Here is a 16028-nt window from a genome sequence, read left to right as displayed (position 1 = left end):
CTTCCCTGGTAGAACACCACATTTCCATTGCAGCGTATGAAGATGAAAAGCAAAAAATATTTCAAGTTATTAACGATCATTTTCTATGGTTCTTCTGTCACTGCTCACACCACATTTTTGTTAAAAAATCTATAAAAACACCTTGCTTAAAACAGCAGCAGTCAAAACAGAGATGGCACTTAATTATAATATTGCTTGACTTACTGTGAGCTCCTGACAATGTACCGATCAACAATAACTGTCAAATATACTTTGGCAGCTTTGAAGTTAGCTTGAGATTTCAGTGGAATGTTCAATACTAGCAAGTGAGCAAGATACAGAATATATAAGCCTCACCTGTGGGAGAAATTCCAGTGACGGGGCTTTGTTGATAATAGAAGTGCAAGCTGTGAGATCAAATAAAGTATCAGCTGGGAAATTAAGACATTATTACATTAGATGTTAGCTGTGCTTAGGATCTTAGGAATAACAACCCTCATCCGCTAAGGAGTTACTAAGGCAGAATTAGAGAATGCTATTTCTTTATAAAGCCATAATATTTTATGTAATAAACCTCTCGGAAACTATCTTTATGGAGTTACATATAAAACAATTTAAAGTGCAGTGATTATGTATCTGATCCAACGCCTGTTGCACTTAATGGTCTTTGGATTAGTCCCTATGTATATGTATGTATCTTAAGAAACCATGACACGCTCTACAATAAGTCATGCAGGAAGCTTGTGTCTAAATGCCCTTCCCTCTGCTCCTCCATTCACCAGCACAAAGTCTGGCTGAGCCAGGGCCTCAGGAGAGCTGCAAAGCTCAGTTGAGCATGGACTTTGCAGAAATAGAAGGTCACATTACAAGAAGAATGAATGCTGAATGGAAGTTTCACTTTGGAAGATTTTTCATGCTGATGGCGGGGGAAAAAAAGGTGATAGCAAAGACATTTTTAAAGTGCATAACTGTGTTTGGTTATAAGATTTACAATAAAAAAATAAGAAAAAGAAAGGAAGATAACAAAATCAGAGAGGGAAGATGAAGAGATGTGCCAAGAAGGAGCCAAAAATTAAGATAGGGAAAAGGGGTGAGTCATCATTCTGGAGCAGGATAGTATACTATTTCCCCCCCCCAATTAAGACTCTCATACAGACTTGTGAAGCTTACACACTCTGTCAGAGAGAGAGCAAGGGAATAATACTGTCTGTGGGAAATGTATGGTATGGAAATTCTCTAGGACCTGGCAAATAATTGATAGCCTGGAATAATATACATGGAAACATGACCACTGAAAAAAAACCCTAAATCCTTTTGAAAAGAATGTTATTTAATTAAAAACAAACAAACAAACAAAAACAACAAAAAAACAAACACAACACAACAACAACACTGTACATTTGTAATATTTTCCAATCTTTAAGCTTTTGTAATTTATGCTCTGAAGCTTTTTGCGTATCTTTGAAAGACTAGAAGTTTTTTTCTGTACAATGCAGAAAGCATTGCAAATTTCTTTGCTCAATGGAAGACCAGCAGATAACATTCAGACTTTGTAATGTATTACAGTTATGCGGATTTTCTTACCTAAATTTCAAATGGTTTCAAAACCATTGTATGAGAAAGGTCAACAGTGCTGTCAACACAGAGGTGGCTGGGACTGTGCAGGCTATCTGCTTGGTTGGTGTTTGGCTGTGAAACTCAATTACCAGCCCCTTGCATGCCCTCCTTGCCTACTGACTTAGTATGATCCTGTCACTGAGAGTGGTCTGATGGTGCAAGACCTCATTTAAGGGCTTGAATTTGCATCTCCTGGACATGGCAGTAGAAGCTAGAGGGACTTGGACCTGTGATTCTTAGTAAGCAGAAGTGACATAAAGAGTAAGGATTGATGGGAGATCTTGAAGTTTTAGCTGTTACCTGAGAGGTTTTAGTAACTAAAACACAAGTGGGTTTAGCTATTAGTTCAGTACTGAGGTACTAGCAAGCATATGGTACTATGAAGAGGTTTTGCACCCCCTAGACTTGCAGAGTACTGCAAAGGTTTAAAAAGTTCCAGCTGTCCCACTGGGGTTTTCTTCATGTAATTTTGTAGTAGGCTTCTTTGGTACCACTCCGTTGCTATTCATTTTCTGCTGGCTGCGTCAGTCGCTGCTGCTGTGCTGCCAGTGCCGTCCCTTCCCTGGTGGGTTCTCGGTCCCGCCTGTCGTGCCAGGAAAAGCACTCACACAGCATTGATGCTGAGGTTCTCTCTTGTGCAACATGAATACACACCAAGAAAAAGCATACAAAGAGGGGATATCAGGCTCTAAAGTTTCTTTCAGCATCAAAGAATGAGGGGGCAAACTGTTCTGCCTCATCATGCTGTTAAGATTTGGATGTTCCTATTCACTGGTGTCTACTTCCTCTCGCTATTCTCAATCTCTTTTTCGTTTTCATTTGAGGTAATGAAGAAAGGCAGAGCTTTCAGTGTCCAGAAACCAGTCACTGGTATACTGCTTATGGGACTAATTGCTGATGGCTGATTGAGTTATAACTAAATTGGATGAGTTTGACTTGGTGACTGGAGTATCATTGTTGGTCAGTGCCCTTCTGCACTGAACAATAGGAGATGACAAAAAAATAGGTGCTCTGTGGGGTCCCATCCCCCTCCATTTCAGACATGACGCAGTCTTTTGGGAGAAAGGGGGACAGTTTCTTTGAAAATGCCTGCTGCTTCCCTCTCTTTTCTGCTGAGAGCTGTTCTTCTCTCTTCTCAATTGCAACTCAGTTGCAGGAATACTACAGCATATAGGGCCATGTGCAGTCCTTACTACCCACGAAAAACTTCGGTGAGTCTTCAGCTTTGTATCTCGAAGCTGCAAGTTTTCATGTGAAATTAGGGCAAGAGTTCATCTTGTTCAGGTGTAGCTGGTTTGCCCAGAATTTCACACCCTATTACCATGATACTATTTTTTCAGCGACCTGATGCATTTTTAGCAGTAATGCCCTCAACAGTGGCCTAATATGAAATAGAAATGAAATGTTTCAGATCTTTTAGTGGGTTGTTTTTCTCTCCACCAGATATCAAGTTTCTCTCCTTCAGGACTGCTATTCCTTAGGGGGCTACTCCTTAGCTGCTCATCCCTTTCACACATCAGCAAAAACGCAGGCAGCCAACAGGCAGGAAGATTACTGTCAGAAGATCAGAGTTTTAGACAACTTTACCCTTTTTATCACAAGTTGTTTTTCAGCGTGCTCGTTGACTAAAATATTGCCATAGATTTTTAGCTGTCAACTTCTATTAACCAGGTAACTATTTTTCCCGTATATCCAGACTGGATGTTAAGTCGTGGGAGGGAGGAAGAATGGCCTTCATGTTTGTTTTTCTCTTATACTTAGCAAACTCAAGTTAGAACATTTATATTCAGGTTGTATCAAAAATGAATAAGATAAAAACAAGGTTCATATGTAATTTTTATTCTTATTAGTATGTCATAATAATGTAGTACAGGTTAGCTTACTGGGTGTATTTCTGCAGTAATAGAAGGTCTTAGAGAAACTTAGAATTGCTATAATAAATTCTAAAACGGAATCTTTCAAAAAGGAAAATTAGTGTGCACGCAGAGGCTGATGAGACTTATGTACTGACTTTTGTGGGTAGATGACTGACCTTATCCATCTTAGAGACAGAATGAAAATAGATAAAGTTTGTAATAGAATTGGATTGTGTTACTTGTAAATTGTCAATACACCAAAACTCCTAACCAGACTTTTTCTTAAAAAGGAAAAAGCTACCTCTCATCCCTTAGCTGCCTATGGAACTATTTCAAGCCTAAGATTTAATAAATATGTTGCACTGAATGTAGTTAGCTAAGACTTCGAAGGTTTGTTAGATTTGAGTTCTGGTTATAGATGACACAAATTCCCAAGTTCCCTGAAGATAAAAGGAAATTATTGTTTCTTAGGAAACCAAAGTTAAAATTAATTTACCTTCAGAAATATGATCTTGCTGTTTAAAAGTACTTATTGAATTTTCACTTCATAACAAGTAGCACTTACTAAGAATATTGGCACCTTCACTCCTGTTGCAACTATAGACAACACTAGACATTCTTGTGTAAGGTTAGCCTCTCTTTTTTCTTTTTTGTGGATAACTCTCCACTGTTTAGCTCATTTCATTTTGTGGGGGTTTTTAAGGATGAGCTTGGTGGAAATAATTTTTCAGGAAATTTTGGTTCATTAATTTTTTGAATGAGATATCACCTTTCACTCACCAACCTAAAATAGTGCCTGAGAGCTCGGGGTTAGAGCACATACCTTTGCATCCCTTTTCATGATGAGTCTATAACATTATACTTAATTCATTGCTTCATTTTTAATATTCCATGCAAAACCAGTGCTAATGCAGCATTAATATTGTAGAATCAAGTACTCAAAATAGGTCGGTCAGGTTGAACATTCATCCCTTCCTTTTCTGCCTTCTGTGTACGCAGAAAATGATCTCACTAGTGTTAAATACCAATAGTCAAACAATGTATGATATCATGCAATTATAATATATAATGGGCTACATCTATTTCACTTTGCTCTCATTAAGATCCTTCTGCTGTGGACATTCCACAAGTAGAAAATGTATTTTGTTAATCTTTGTTACAATCAGAATCATCGAACGGTTCTTCCCAAGAGAGAATCACTATCAAAACTATGAAACGCTTGATGAACTTTTGCCAGTAAAAGTCAGCTTGCTCTGATTCCAGTTTGAAATGTGAATCTGTGCAATTAACCTTGACTCTGCCCTTTCTGCAAATGATAGCTGATACAAACTTCCACTCCTAATTTGTGAACCAAAGTGTTTTGAAGCCCTTTTTAAAGGGAAATTCTACCCGGACAGACAAAAGTTGAAGGAAGAAAACTCAGTGTCTAGTAAAGATAGCTGAGTATTAGAATGAAGCATGGTATTTTATGTGAAGTAATGCATACAGTCTTAAAGATGTTGGAACAGAATTATCTGGGGCAGGTTTATCTATTTCATGTATTTGCATAGACTTCATTCCTTTAGAGGTTAATATGTTTATATTAAATTTTATCATGTTAATCACTGAACTGGAAGAGGCAATATTGCCCTCATGGTTACAGAAAGAACAAGGGTCTTGACTTACCCACGTCAGAGAAGAAATTTGTGAACTGTGGCTTGTAGCATTTCCGCTGTTAAATCGTTCTGCTCTAGCATAAGCTACAGCATATGGCAGTGAATCTGTACGGTAGGTTTTTGCAAGTGAAAGAACAGAGAAAACTCTTGGGAGAGTTGGAAGTCTGGTGCTGAGGCAATCACAGATTTTCTGCAACATGCAGGCTTTTTTTATTCTCTTCATGAATTAAATTTAGAATGCCATATATAGTTCAGTACTTGTCACATAAATCTAAGTATATTGAGAAGTATGCTTTAACTATGCTCTTGCCTTTTAACTTACAGGAATCTGTATTGTATTGGAAATCTTGCCATTATGTATGGGGTTTCCATGTAGTCCTCCTCTGTTGTTGTATATGGGACTTTAAGGATGCAGGACACCTATAAGAGTGTAAGTGGCAAATGGTACTGTTGAGGTTCAGTAGCAAGGTTCTGGCTCTGCAGGACATTCCAGTACAATATGGCGTGCTAAGAGGTGGGTCAGAAGATGCACAGGCAGGGAATGAAAGGAAAGGAAAAAAGTGTGTGGCAGTGAGGTTACAGCAGAGGTGACAGTGCCCACTCCGCTGCATCTGCATGGCTTAGTTTTTGCATGGGGACAAAACGAAAGCCTGTCTTCATGCTGTCTTGTAATTTATTGAGGAAAAGCTGGTTTTATGTTCTATCCATTAGGCCATGCTTCCTCTGTTAACTCATAAATGGTAGGGATTGAGAAAAAGGTGAAGAAGAACATCTCTAAATTTTCTGGTGAAAAATAAGTCATAGAGTTTTTTTCATAAAGATTTCATGGCATTTATCGATGGGAGAAAGCATATAGAAAGCAATTGTTTGTTATGCATACTAATGGCAAGATATTGGGCTTTCCATATTTATTCCACAGCATGTTGTTACTTGCAGCAATGCAGAGTGGGTCCATTTAGGGGAGGGGAGTGAGGAAGATAAGGGAATGCTGAATGCTTTTAGGCTTTGTGGTGCTTTTGGGGCTGGGACTAAAAACTTCAGCAGAAAAATTAATCTGCACATTTATTGGTATTTTTTTTCTTTATAGAGCAAAGCCTAAGTAATGCATTTGTATGGTAAATGTCATAATTTCTCAGTTGGCTCAGTTTGAATATTCAATAATTATTCTCTGTGATGCTTGTGACCATACTGAGGTTTTATTCAAGAGCCATTGAAATAAGCACCACAATGGGAAAGCTACTATTTTAGTTTTGTTATCGTTTTGCTTAGGCCACATGCACAGTGCTGTTCTTCATATTTGAAATACCTTTCAAATATATTTCAATGAATTCAGAAAATACACAATAGAACTAGAGGATCCAGTGATTATGGCTGGTAATTATATTGTGGATTCAGGTGCTAACAAAGCCTAACATAATCTGCTTTAATTAACTAAATTATTTTTTCTCAGTAATATGGTTGGAAACATACATGGCTGTTTCTCAGGGACCTTGTACCAGTGTTCTTCCTTTTATCATAAAGTCACAAAGAAGAGCCAAGTTTCAGCTTATTTACACAACAAAACTACCGTATCCTTTAGAAGGAACAATCATGAGAAAAACACGTCTACCATACCCTTTTTAATCCTCTAAAGACTTACGTGTATGCTTCAGTGAGTCTTTCCACATGCATAAAGCAGACAGATGACAGCCTTTAAGAGTAAATTTTAAAGAGCAAGAGAATAAAAAAACCCCAAACCCTACTACCTGGAATATGGCATGTACTTTTTTTTAGTAACAGACAGATGAAATTTGACTGTGATGTGAGTGCTGGAAGAAACTTTGCTTCCATGGATCACCAGTAGTCATTTTGTGTTTCATAATGGTAGCAAACGTGTGAGATCAGCTTAGAAAAAGGAGCACTTAAGGCACAAGAGGTTTACATTCACTGGAATGATGTGACAGAGGTGAAGGGAGAGAGACAATTTTGTAGCAGGAATGAAAATTAGTAAGGAGCAATAGCATAAATAAAAATGGGCTAGATATGTAACAGCACACACAGTGAATGAGGACTTGTCTATGGGAACCCAGCCTTTCAGCAGGCTTCATGTCCCATGTGAATTTGTCTTGTCTTTATGTGCTTGAAAGATCTTTGTTTCCATAATTTTTGTTAAACAAAACAGTCTGCATCTATACAGTTGACTCTTAATTTTCAGCACTGTGGTCTGTGGTTGTATTACTGTTGGTATAGGTTATGTATTTTGTATAATATGAATGCTTGGTGGAATTCATGTTCTGTAGTCTTAACTCCTCAACTGGATTATCCAAGAATATCCATGGGAGTTTATATTTTGGGTTTAAGCTGAAATATTTTCTTGGCGGCTCATTAAATGAGGAATCTGCTCCCTAGAGTATTTATTTCAATAGAATGTAATCAGGGTGATTTACTTCAGAAGGTATATATGAATATATGTGAATAAAGAGAGACTTATCATAATTTCAGTCACACTTTAGATTACCTTGGGAAGTTTGTTTCAGTATGTAGTGTATGCACAAGTTGACGCACATCTTCAACTAAGAAGAAGGAATTTTCAGTTCTTCTCTTTTCTACACATAGAATTTCTACAGCTTTCTGTTCTGTGAGAGCAAAAGTGCTTTGCAGTACTTGGCTTCTGCCTTATTTAAAGGCCCTGTCCAGTACACCTTGGCTAGAGAGGATCTCAGCTGTGCTATACATGCTTAGAGCAATAGTGAGGTTAAATCAAGGCAATCATGAGGAGACCTTCAAAGTTTGCAGGGAGACAGATTATATTTCTGTCGGTAAGGGGGTGGGGTTTTTAAAAAAGCCAATATAGAAGATTAGAGAATGGAAAAATGCTTAAGTGATTATACTTTAAGATGTTGGGAGTCAAAAAATGGTGGAGTCCAATACACAAATAAAGATTTAAAAGATATAAAAAAAATGAACAAAGGTGTCTAAGAAATGGAGTAAAGTTAATCAATAATTAGTTCTTTAAATATGCACTGTACAAAACAAACAACAAGGAAAGAAAGCATTGATCAGCATGTGTTGAAAGCTTTTTGACAGGGATTAATCTGACTACACAAAAGACTTAAATCTTCACATATTTGTTTGAGCAAGATAATATTGTCTAGTCTCTGACTTGCTTTTATCTTGGTAAGACATATTCTACAGCATCTTTAACAAGACAGGGATAGCTATTCAGGACTCACGAAAGAACATAGCTGCATTAAACTCACAATTTCTCAAAAAAATAACAAAAGAAAAAAAAAAGAAAGTATTTAATGAGGACTTAAGTTGCCAGTAAATCAAAATTAAGCCTCTTTGCACACATTACTTAAATCAGTTTCTTTTAATACATAGATTTTTTTAATATATATTTATATGCACTATTTGAGTGAAATTACAGTTCATAAGTATGTACGTTTTAGTTGTGGTCTTAGGCAGTAGATGCTGAAATTGGTATTCAGGCAGAATAGATTAACAATTGCTGAACTGAGCAATTCAAGTATTTGCAGTGTGATCCACCTCAACATAATAATTCAAAATTTTTAAGATTAGTCCTTTGTGTACTGCAGTGGAAATGGAAGGTGGATAATTGTGTTTACACAGGCTAGTAAAAATAAACAGGCAAAACAAAAAAAAAAGAAATTAAAACCCCAAACATTTAGTTCATTGCTAATGAGGATTTGCTGTCTAGATTCAAATTTTGTACATGCCCATGAGGAATAGGCCTAAAGCTCTACTGGAATCAGTTTTACTGCAATGTTATCAGGATTTCCTATTGAATTACAACCTTTCCAGATATATTTTAGACATGTAAAAAGTGTAAATTACTATATTTGCTTCTTTTTCTTTTTAAGACAATATTTTAGAAGTACAACTTTCAGAATTTCAAAATTAAATGAGGGGGAAAAGTTGACAGGAGCTGAGGACATTTTCCATCTAAGAAATGGCTTCTGAATCACTGTGGTATTCTTTGAGTGAGCAAGTAAAGAAGTCATTAAGAAATAAAGGTTTGGTACTTGTATTTTTATTTGAAATAGCTTATGAAAAAGGACTAGGACTTTTACAAGAGGCAAGCAACTGTATTTAAGATTCCAAATGTTTACTAACAGCACTGTGATATTCATTCTTGAGAAATTAATAATTAGTACTGATTAGGATACTGCACATAGTCTTCAGTCATTCTTAACACCAGATAGTATTTGACTGAACTTCCAGCTAGGTGTAGATTTTTTTCAATATTTGCCTAAATTCACCTTGATGTTGTCATACAATATTTTATTCTTGTGAACCTGAGACTTACGAACCTGGAACATGGAGTTACTGTCACCTACTTGACATGTGTGTCTGGTATTCATATTAATGGGGGGGTGGTCTGCACTGAAGATCTCCAACCTAGAAAGGCAATGTATGTTTGTTGGTGTATGGTGCTTGTCCTGTGCTTTAATAATCTTATGTGTTGTGTTTCTACCTAAAATATATGAATGAAAATACTGGTTTGCGTGTTGCATGTTTGGAGAAACTGATCTTAAAAAATAACAATCTGGTTAGCATGCTAGCACTTTGGACTGGAGAAGCAGTTGAGATAATAAAAATAAAATATAACACTTAAGGAGCTGTTGATGAATTCAGTGTGCGAAACTCCAGTTGCCTATCAGCTTCTGTCTGCTGTCATGAATGAGTCTTTTCTTTTCTTAGCTTTTTTCTCTTTTTTTCTTTCATTCTGTTCCTGTTTTAAAATTAATTAGAAGATTATGAGATTTGTTAAGGAAACTTCTTTTTAAAAAATAGACTCCCATGAAAGCAATATCTGGTGCATTGTAGCATAGTAGTCACTGGGTTCCATCCAAGTTGATTGAATTAATTTTTTACTGTGGTATCTTATACATAAGCTTCAAGTACAGGGAATTACATGGGAGTAAGGCACTGTAATCACCATTCAGTCAAAAAAAAAACCCTTACATTTTGGGGGTAGGTAAAAAAGAACTCTGAATCTTATGGGACCTTGTGAGAGCTCTGATGGGTCTTCCCTTAAGCCAGAAAAACTCCATGGTTGTAGGGCTCTTTCTCCTATTGACAGTAGAAGCTTTCTAAAAAAGCTGAAAAAATAGCATGTAGGGCAGAGAAAATATTAAACTATCCTGGGTTTTATTATTATTCATCTCTCAGTGTGTATTGGAACCATATTCTAAAACTTTCCTAGGAAGCCACGACTCTGTGGACCTTACCTAGATGAGAGGTTCAGAGAAGCATCCATTCTGTTGAGGAATTGGCCAACCCAGACTTCCAAATCTCTTGTATCTGTCCATCATTAGTGAAATCATGATGTGCTGAAATCCACTTTTCACAAGTATTGTTTTCTGATGCTTTCATAATTCTCAATTTTGCTGTTCACAGAGAGCGAAGAAGTGTACCAGCGCCAGGTGCTGTCTATTTCCTGTATCGTCTTTGGCATAGTCGTAGTGGGCATGCTTTGTGCAGCGTTCTACTTCAAAACAAAGTAAGAGCCTTCGTCTAGCGTGTTTGTTATTTAGCTTCTGTCCTTTTTACAGCTTTACAATTCTTCAGCTTCTCCCCTCCTTTTGAAGCTGTTGTTATCTCTGGACAGGCTAGAACAGATCCCCATGACTACGCTATTTAAGTCCAAAAAAAAAAGTAAACAGGAGTAATATGTCTTCTTGTTTCAATTTTCTGACATCAGGAAAGAAGGGATTGTGTCCTTTTCAGTTCTTTTTTTGACAATAATAATTTTGTGTCTTTTACTATCAGTGCGATAATCACTTTCCTCTTCTGAAAATAAGTTTAAAACATACCATCTCCTTTCTACATTTCATTTCATATCCCGGAATGTTCCTTTTGTTTCTGTATGCTGAGAACAAAGGTAGAGTTAGAAATGCAGGAAGAGACAAGTTCTCTGCAGATATCTGTAACCTGTAGCTAATAGTTGTAAACTGCTGATGTAGTTGCATAATGAGTATCTGTAATGTGCAAGCATATTGAACTATGCAAGTATGGTGGAATCATCTGTACTAAACTATTTTCAGGTGAAATACTCACTTTCCACTCTATCTTCCCAACTGAACATTATTTTATAATATTTATTGTTATGTGTGTAATTTGAGTTGCAAAAACCTCATAGCAATTACATTACATGCTTGTCAGTGCCACTGTATCTATAAATATGTTCTGTATGGTTATCATCCCTCATTCCTGTTCCAGCTGGAGCTAATGAGAGAACACATATCAATATAAATAGTACCTGCGTGAAGTTAGTCACGGTGGCTGAGCATCAAAAATGTGGAGGTTTGCACTATTTAAAAGTTTGGATGCTTATCTGAATCCCCCTTTTTAGAATTTATTTTAATGGGTAGGAAATCTGATGAGGACTACCTTTTATTTAAAAAGAAAATAAAATTGACATTTCTATCAGGAAAAAAAAGAAGTTGGAAAAGTCACCAGGTCTTTTTTTCCCCCCTTTTTCTTCCCCTCAAACTTCAGGGGTAGTTTGTGCATGATTTGAGTGAAGGTTTGAGTTGGTTCATGTTTCATCTAAACACTCCTACCTGTTCTAATGTCTTGAGGGATTTTGTTTAATTGTTCTTTGGACCTAGAGTATGACAGTGATGCTAGCTGGGAGGATGCCGTGGCAGGACAGTTTGTCTCTGCAAACTCTTTGGTTGTAGTATAAATTGTGAGCCGACACAGCCATTTTGCCACTGCATTAGAAATGTCATTATGCATTTTCGGTCTGCAGAAGAAAGAAAAAGAGAATAAGGTGTTCCTGTTCTTCCTGGAAAGGCTTAGGTTTTTTGGTGATGAAGAGAGATTCAGAAAAGGCAAAATGGGATTGTCAGTTGGAAGAACATGCAGTCAACAACAGAGCATAGTGTGAATAAAATGTTCCTCTGTTATTCAGCTGTTCCTCTCTTGGTTTTGCGCTGTTGTAGGGAGTGGTGGAGAGCTGGGTTGGAACAGCCTTCAAAATGCCATGACTTTGATGAGGTGGTGGGGAGAGCTGTGTCTAAAAATAATGAGTAGAAATAATGCTTCAAAGATGAACTCACAGGACAATAGTGCTTCATCATCTCAGTAGGAGGTGGGGGTGTTGGGTTCGGCTTTTTATCTGCATTATAAATATGATAGTTGAGGGTTACTGGGAAGAGTTGAAGTGTGCTTATGCCAGATTCTAGGAACTGCAGTTTGAAGAGTAATGAGAAAATGGGCATCTCCAGTTGAGTCACGGGGTCTTATCAAATAAATGAAATGCAGTAATGGTAAGGTACTAATCAATCCCTAACTCCCTGGCTGTGGCTCCATCTGGCAAACTGTCCAAAAAGTAAATAAGAGTGTCTAAACTGGGTTGCATAGAGGCCACATAAAACAGTATTGTAACTGTGACACTGGCCAGTGTCTTAAGGGTGTAAAACCAAACAAATTTAAAGCGCCTCAACCCTTATCATATGTTAGCTTTTAGTCCACAGATTTTCAGGAGCTTCTTCACCAGGCAGATGTACCTTGATCATGCTTAAGAGTTATCAAAGCATTCCTCCTGCATGGGGGATAATCCTTGGGTTTAATTTGATGTATCAAAAATTTAAAATATTGCTAATAGCTACAGAAACTCTGAATGGTGCACCCTTAAAGAAAAAAGTTTCCATGAAGACACTGACCCTGACTTTCTTAGTCTGACAATTGTATAATACCTGCTGCTCGGAATGTGCACTTCCCTATGCACCATTAAATTAAAAGTCCTTCTTTAAAATAAATTCAATCTGAGAAAGTTTAGAACTATAATTAAACACTATGCGCTTCCAATTATTCCTTTTAGGGTAATCAAGAAAGAGCTGTTAAGTGCTAGCAACAGAGGGAGAGTACAGTAATGGGCTGCCCTTTATGGCTTAGACTTTTATAAATGACTAGTGACTTTATTTCTTGCTGAAGTAACAACACTTTATTGCCGAATATCTCTAAAGTAGAACATATAAGGCCCATTTGTTTTAAAAACAAAAATTATAAAATCAATACATTAAATGGAGAGTAACTTTGAATTATTAATAGATTCTAGTTTTATAACTGCATTCTATAGTTTGGCAAAATGAATATGCATAAACCTAATATTAATGTTAGGTTGCGTGAACATAAAAGGAAATTAATTATTAGATTGTTTATCTCAGTAAATTACCTTCGGGAATCTCAATTGTAATGTTAAAGATTGCAGCAGTGAAGCTGAATATTCCAATTTACTTACATGAGTTTATGGATGCGGAAACAACTCTAAACCCAGGTTTTCTAAAGAAATCCAAATTGGAGTTCCAAAAATTTGTAATTTGTTTTGTTATGTTCCTGATTAAATTCCAGGAACATTGTATGTACAGGAGAGATTCCCAAAGTCTGATGTTGTGATCATGTTTTGCTGTCATTGTTTAGACTTTACATGAAGTCTCCACTCAAAAACAGTCATCAAAAAAGACTGGATGTTCCATAACCATTATGGAGACCAACATGCAAGTGGCTGGCTTTCCAGTAGGACATACAGATACATATGCTTATTTCCTTAGTGTATCTAATTTACCTGGTCAGAAAATAATTATTCATACAAACTCCAGAGCTGGTTTTGTGAATTTCCCCTGGAAATTAATGAGAAGCTGAAGAGTTCATTCTGCCGTTTTACAAATGACATTATTCAATTATTTCATTGATTTCAAAAAGAAGATATCAAAAAATGTTTTTAAAAGAGATGTTTCAGAATCAACTAAATAATTTAATTTCACAGTATAATACTTCAGATTATATATCTATTCAGGTTGTTCTGATATTAACTTTACAAGTTATTTTAGCTAAGGAAGAATTTTGAAAGTTTAATGTTTTTGTGCTTGAGAAATTATTTCCTCACCCACCCATATTCATAAATTTTACTAATTATAAGCTCCCAGCTATACTCAAAACATGCCACTCATATTTGTAACATGCTTACAATGTAAATTCATTCCTTTTCATTTGCCATGCTGTTTCAAAATAGGATGGAAATAGAAAGCATAAGAGATACTTATAGAGTTCGAGATTTATTACAGTTTATGACCTGTTTTCAGGAAACATGCTATAATAAATACCTAGTTCTAAGCAGGTGCTTACAGCTTGTTGAATTTAAGCAAATGCTTAAATTGTGCAGTGCCGGATCAGAACTAAGGGACTCAAAGGCAGAGGAAATCCCATTTATTTATTTTAGTATATTAAAAACTATATGATTAAAGTTGAATATCTGAACTGTGATACTTCTTACTGCTTTCTTTCATACTGAGAGAACCTATCCTTTCTCACAGTTTCCCCCCTTGACTGCTTAAGTAAGTAATTTTCCTCTGGTTTCTTACACTTTTCTGCACTAGAACTGAAAGAAGTTAAAATTACTTTTGTATTTCATTTGGTGCCAAATTCATTGGCCTGAGTCAAGATGCTGTCAACCTTGATGATGTCACAAGGCTTTCAGCAGCAAAATCAGCAGAAATTTTTCAAACTGTTGCTGAAGCTTCTTTGCTAAAATTTCAAATTTCAGTATGGAAAGACTATATTTCCTTTCTTTCTTATTGGCATTTCTCTGAAATCACTTCCTTCTGAAATTTGGCTCTTCACCAATTGCTGTCCAAAAGCTGCTGGTGGCATAACAAAGTGCTGCTGCTGCTGGCAAGTCCTTGACCTTGCTGGGCGGTTTCCAGGGCCTTTGTAGGTTTGCTGTTGGAGATGCATCGGCTGGGGAGAAAAAAGGAAGGAAGGAAGGAAGGAAGAAAGGAAGGAAGGAATTAAAATAGTATTGTGGAGTTATTTCTTATGATCATTTAAAACTGATAGGTCTCAGACAATGTAGCTTATCAAAAGAATGGAGACTGATAAAAGACCTGAAATATGTTTTGCTAACAGTTTTTGCCCAGCTAAGATACCTGTTGGCAGAAGATAAATATTTAAAATAAAGTTTGCTGCCTCATATCCTCAATCATGTACAGAACTTTAAAACTCTGTTTGTCAATCTAGCGTGGCAGAAACAGAAAGCCTTTATTAATAGTGTAGTTATCTTCTGAATATTGCAAGTGATTCATGTAGTGGTATTCCTAGCCCTGCCATAGTGGATTATAGTATAATATGTCAAAAACACAGCCTCAGATACTGTACTGATGCTTTTTTTCCAGGTTTAAGCATGTAAGCAAAAGCTGGTCTATACAAGGCACTGGGTTGTAGGTCAAGTCTAATCAGCTAGCAGAAATCTTTGATTCTTCAACACTTTTTATAACTAACAGGGGCTAATGCCTGCTGTATTTGCCAAAATCTTTGTTCCAAATCAGAGCAAAATGCTTTTTTAATATTCAGGCCTACTTGCAAGCTATTGTTAAATATGCAATAGATGATCTTAAAAAATTCTGCACTAAACCAACTAGCGTGCTATTATAGTAATCTGAGAACAGAAGATATTTTAAAGAGAAGAGCTGGTTTTTTCCTTTCTTAAGCCTCACCAGAAAATGACCACTGCATTGAAATATTAGACACTAGTGAATTAGCTCAGCTGGTTAATCTAATACCGTGAAGTTTTGAACAAAGGGAAACCATGGCTATAAAAATATCACGGCTATAGTAGAAGATCAGACTAGCTCTTTCTTACATGAATTTTATTTCTCTCTGCAGGAAACAAACAAAGCAAATTCATGAACAGCTGAAAGAAACACAGAATAGGAAAACCTACAGCCTAAATGCTTCCAGCATGATGGCAAAGTCAGAGTGTATGGCACAAAGCCGAGTCCAGCTGCAAAATGTAAGTAATTCTGCCAGCTACAACACTTAATAGCCTGGCTGAGTTCCTGCTGCTGACGGCAGCACATCGCCATGTTGCTATTAGCATCCGAGCAATGGGAACAAGAATTCTCGCCTCTTT

General features: G+C 36.6%; 1 protein-coding gene across 1 annotated transcript in view; it reads left to right on the top strand.

The window, feature by feature from the left end:
- Positions 1 to 16028, top strand: part of NRG3 (neuregulin 3) — a 424200-nt gene that overhangs the window by 383358 nt on the left and 24814 nt on the right. The window contains exons 5-6 of the mRNA XM_075025600.1: positions 10511 to 10613; positions 15782 to 15908. Coding sequence (XP_074881701.1) covers positions 10511 to 10613; positions 15782 to 15908 — 230 coding nt within the window. The remainder of the gene's footprint in view (positions 1 to 10510; positions 10614 to 15781; positions 15909 to 16028) is intronic.

This window comes from Buteo buteo, chromosome 4 (assembly GCF_964188355.1).
Source record: "Buteo buteo chromosome 4, bButBut1.hap1.1, whole genome shotgun sequence".
NCBI classification, from domain to species: domain Eukaryota; kingdom Metazoa; phylum Chordata; class Aves; order Accipitriformes; family Accipitridae; genus Buteo; species Buteo buteo.
This window is presented reverse-complemented; position numbering and strand designations above follow the sequence as displayed.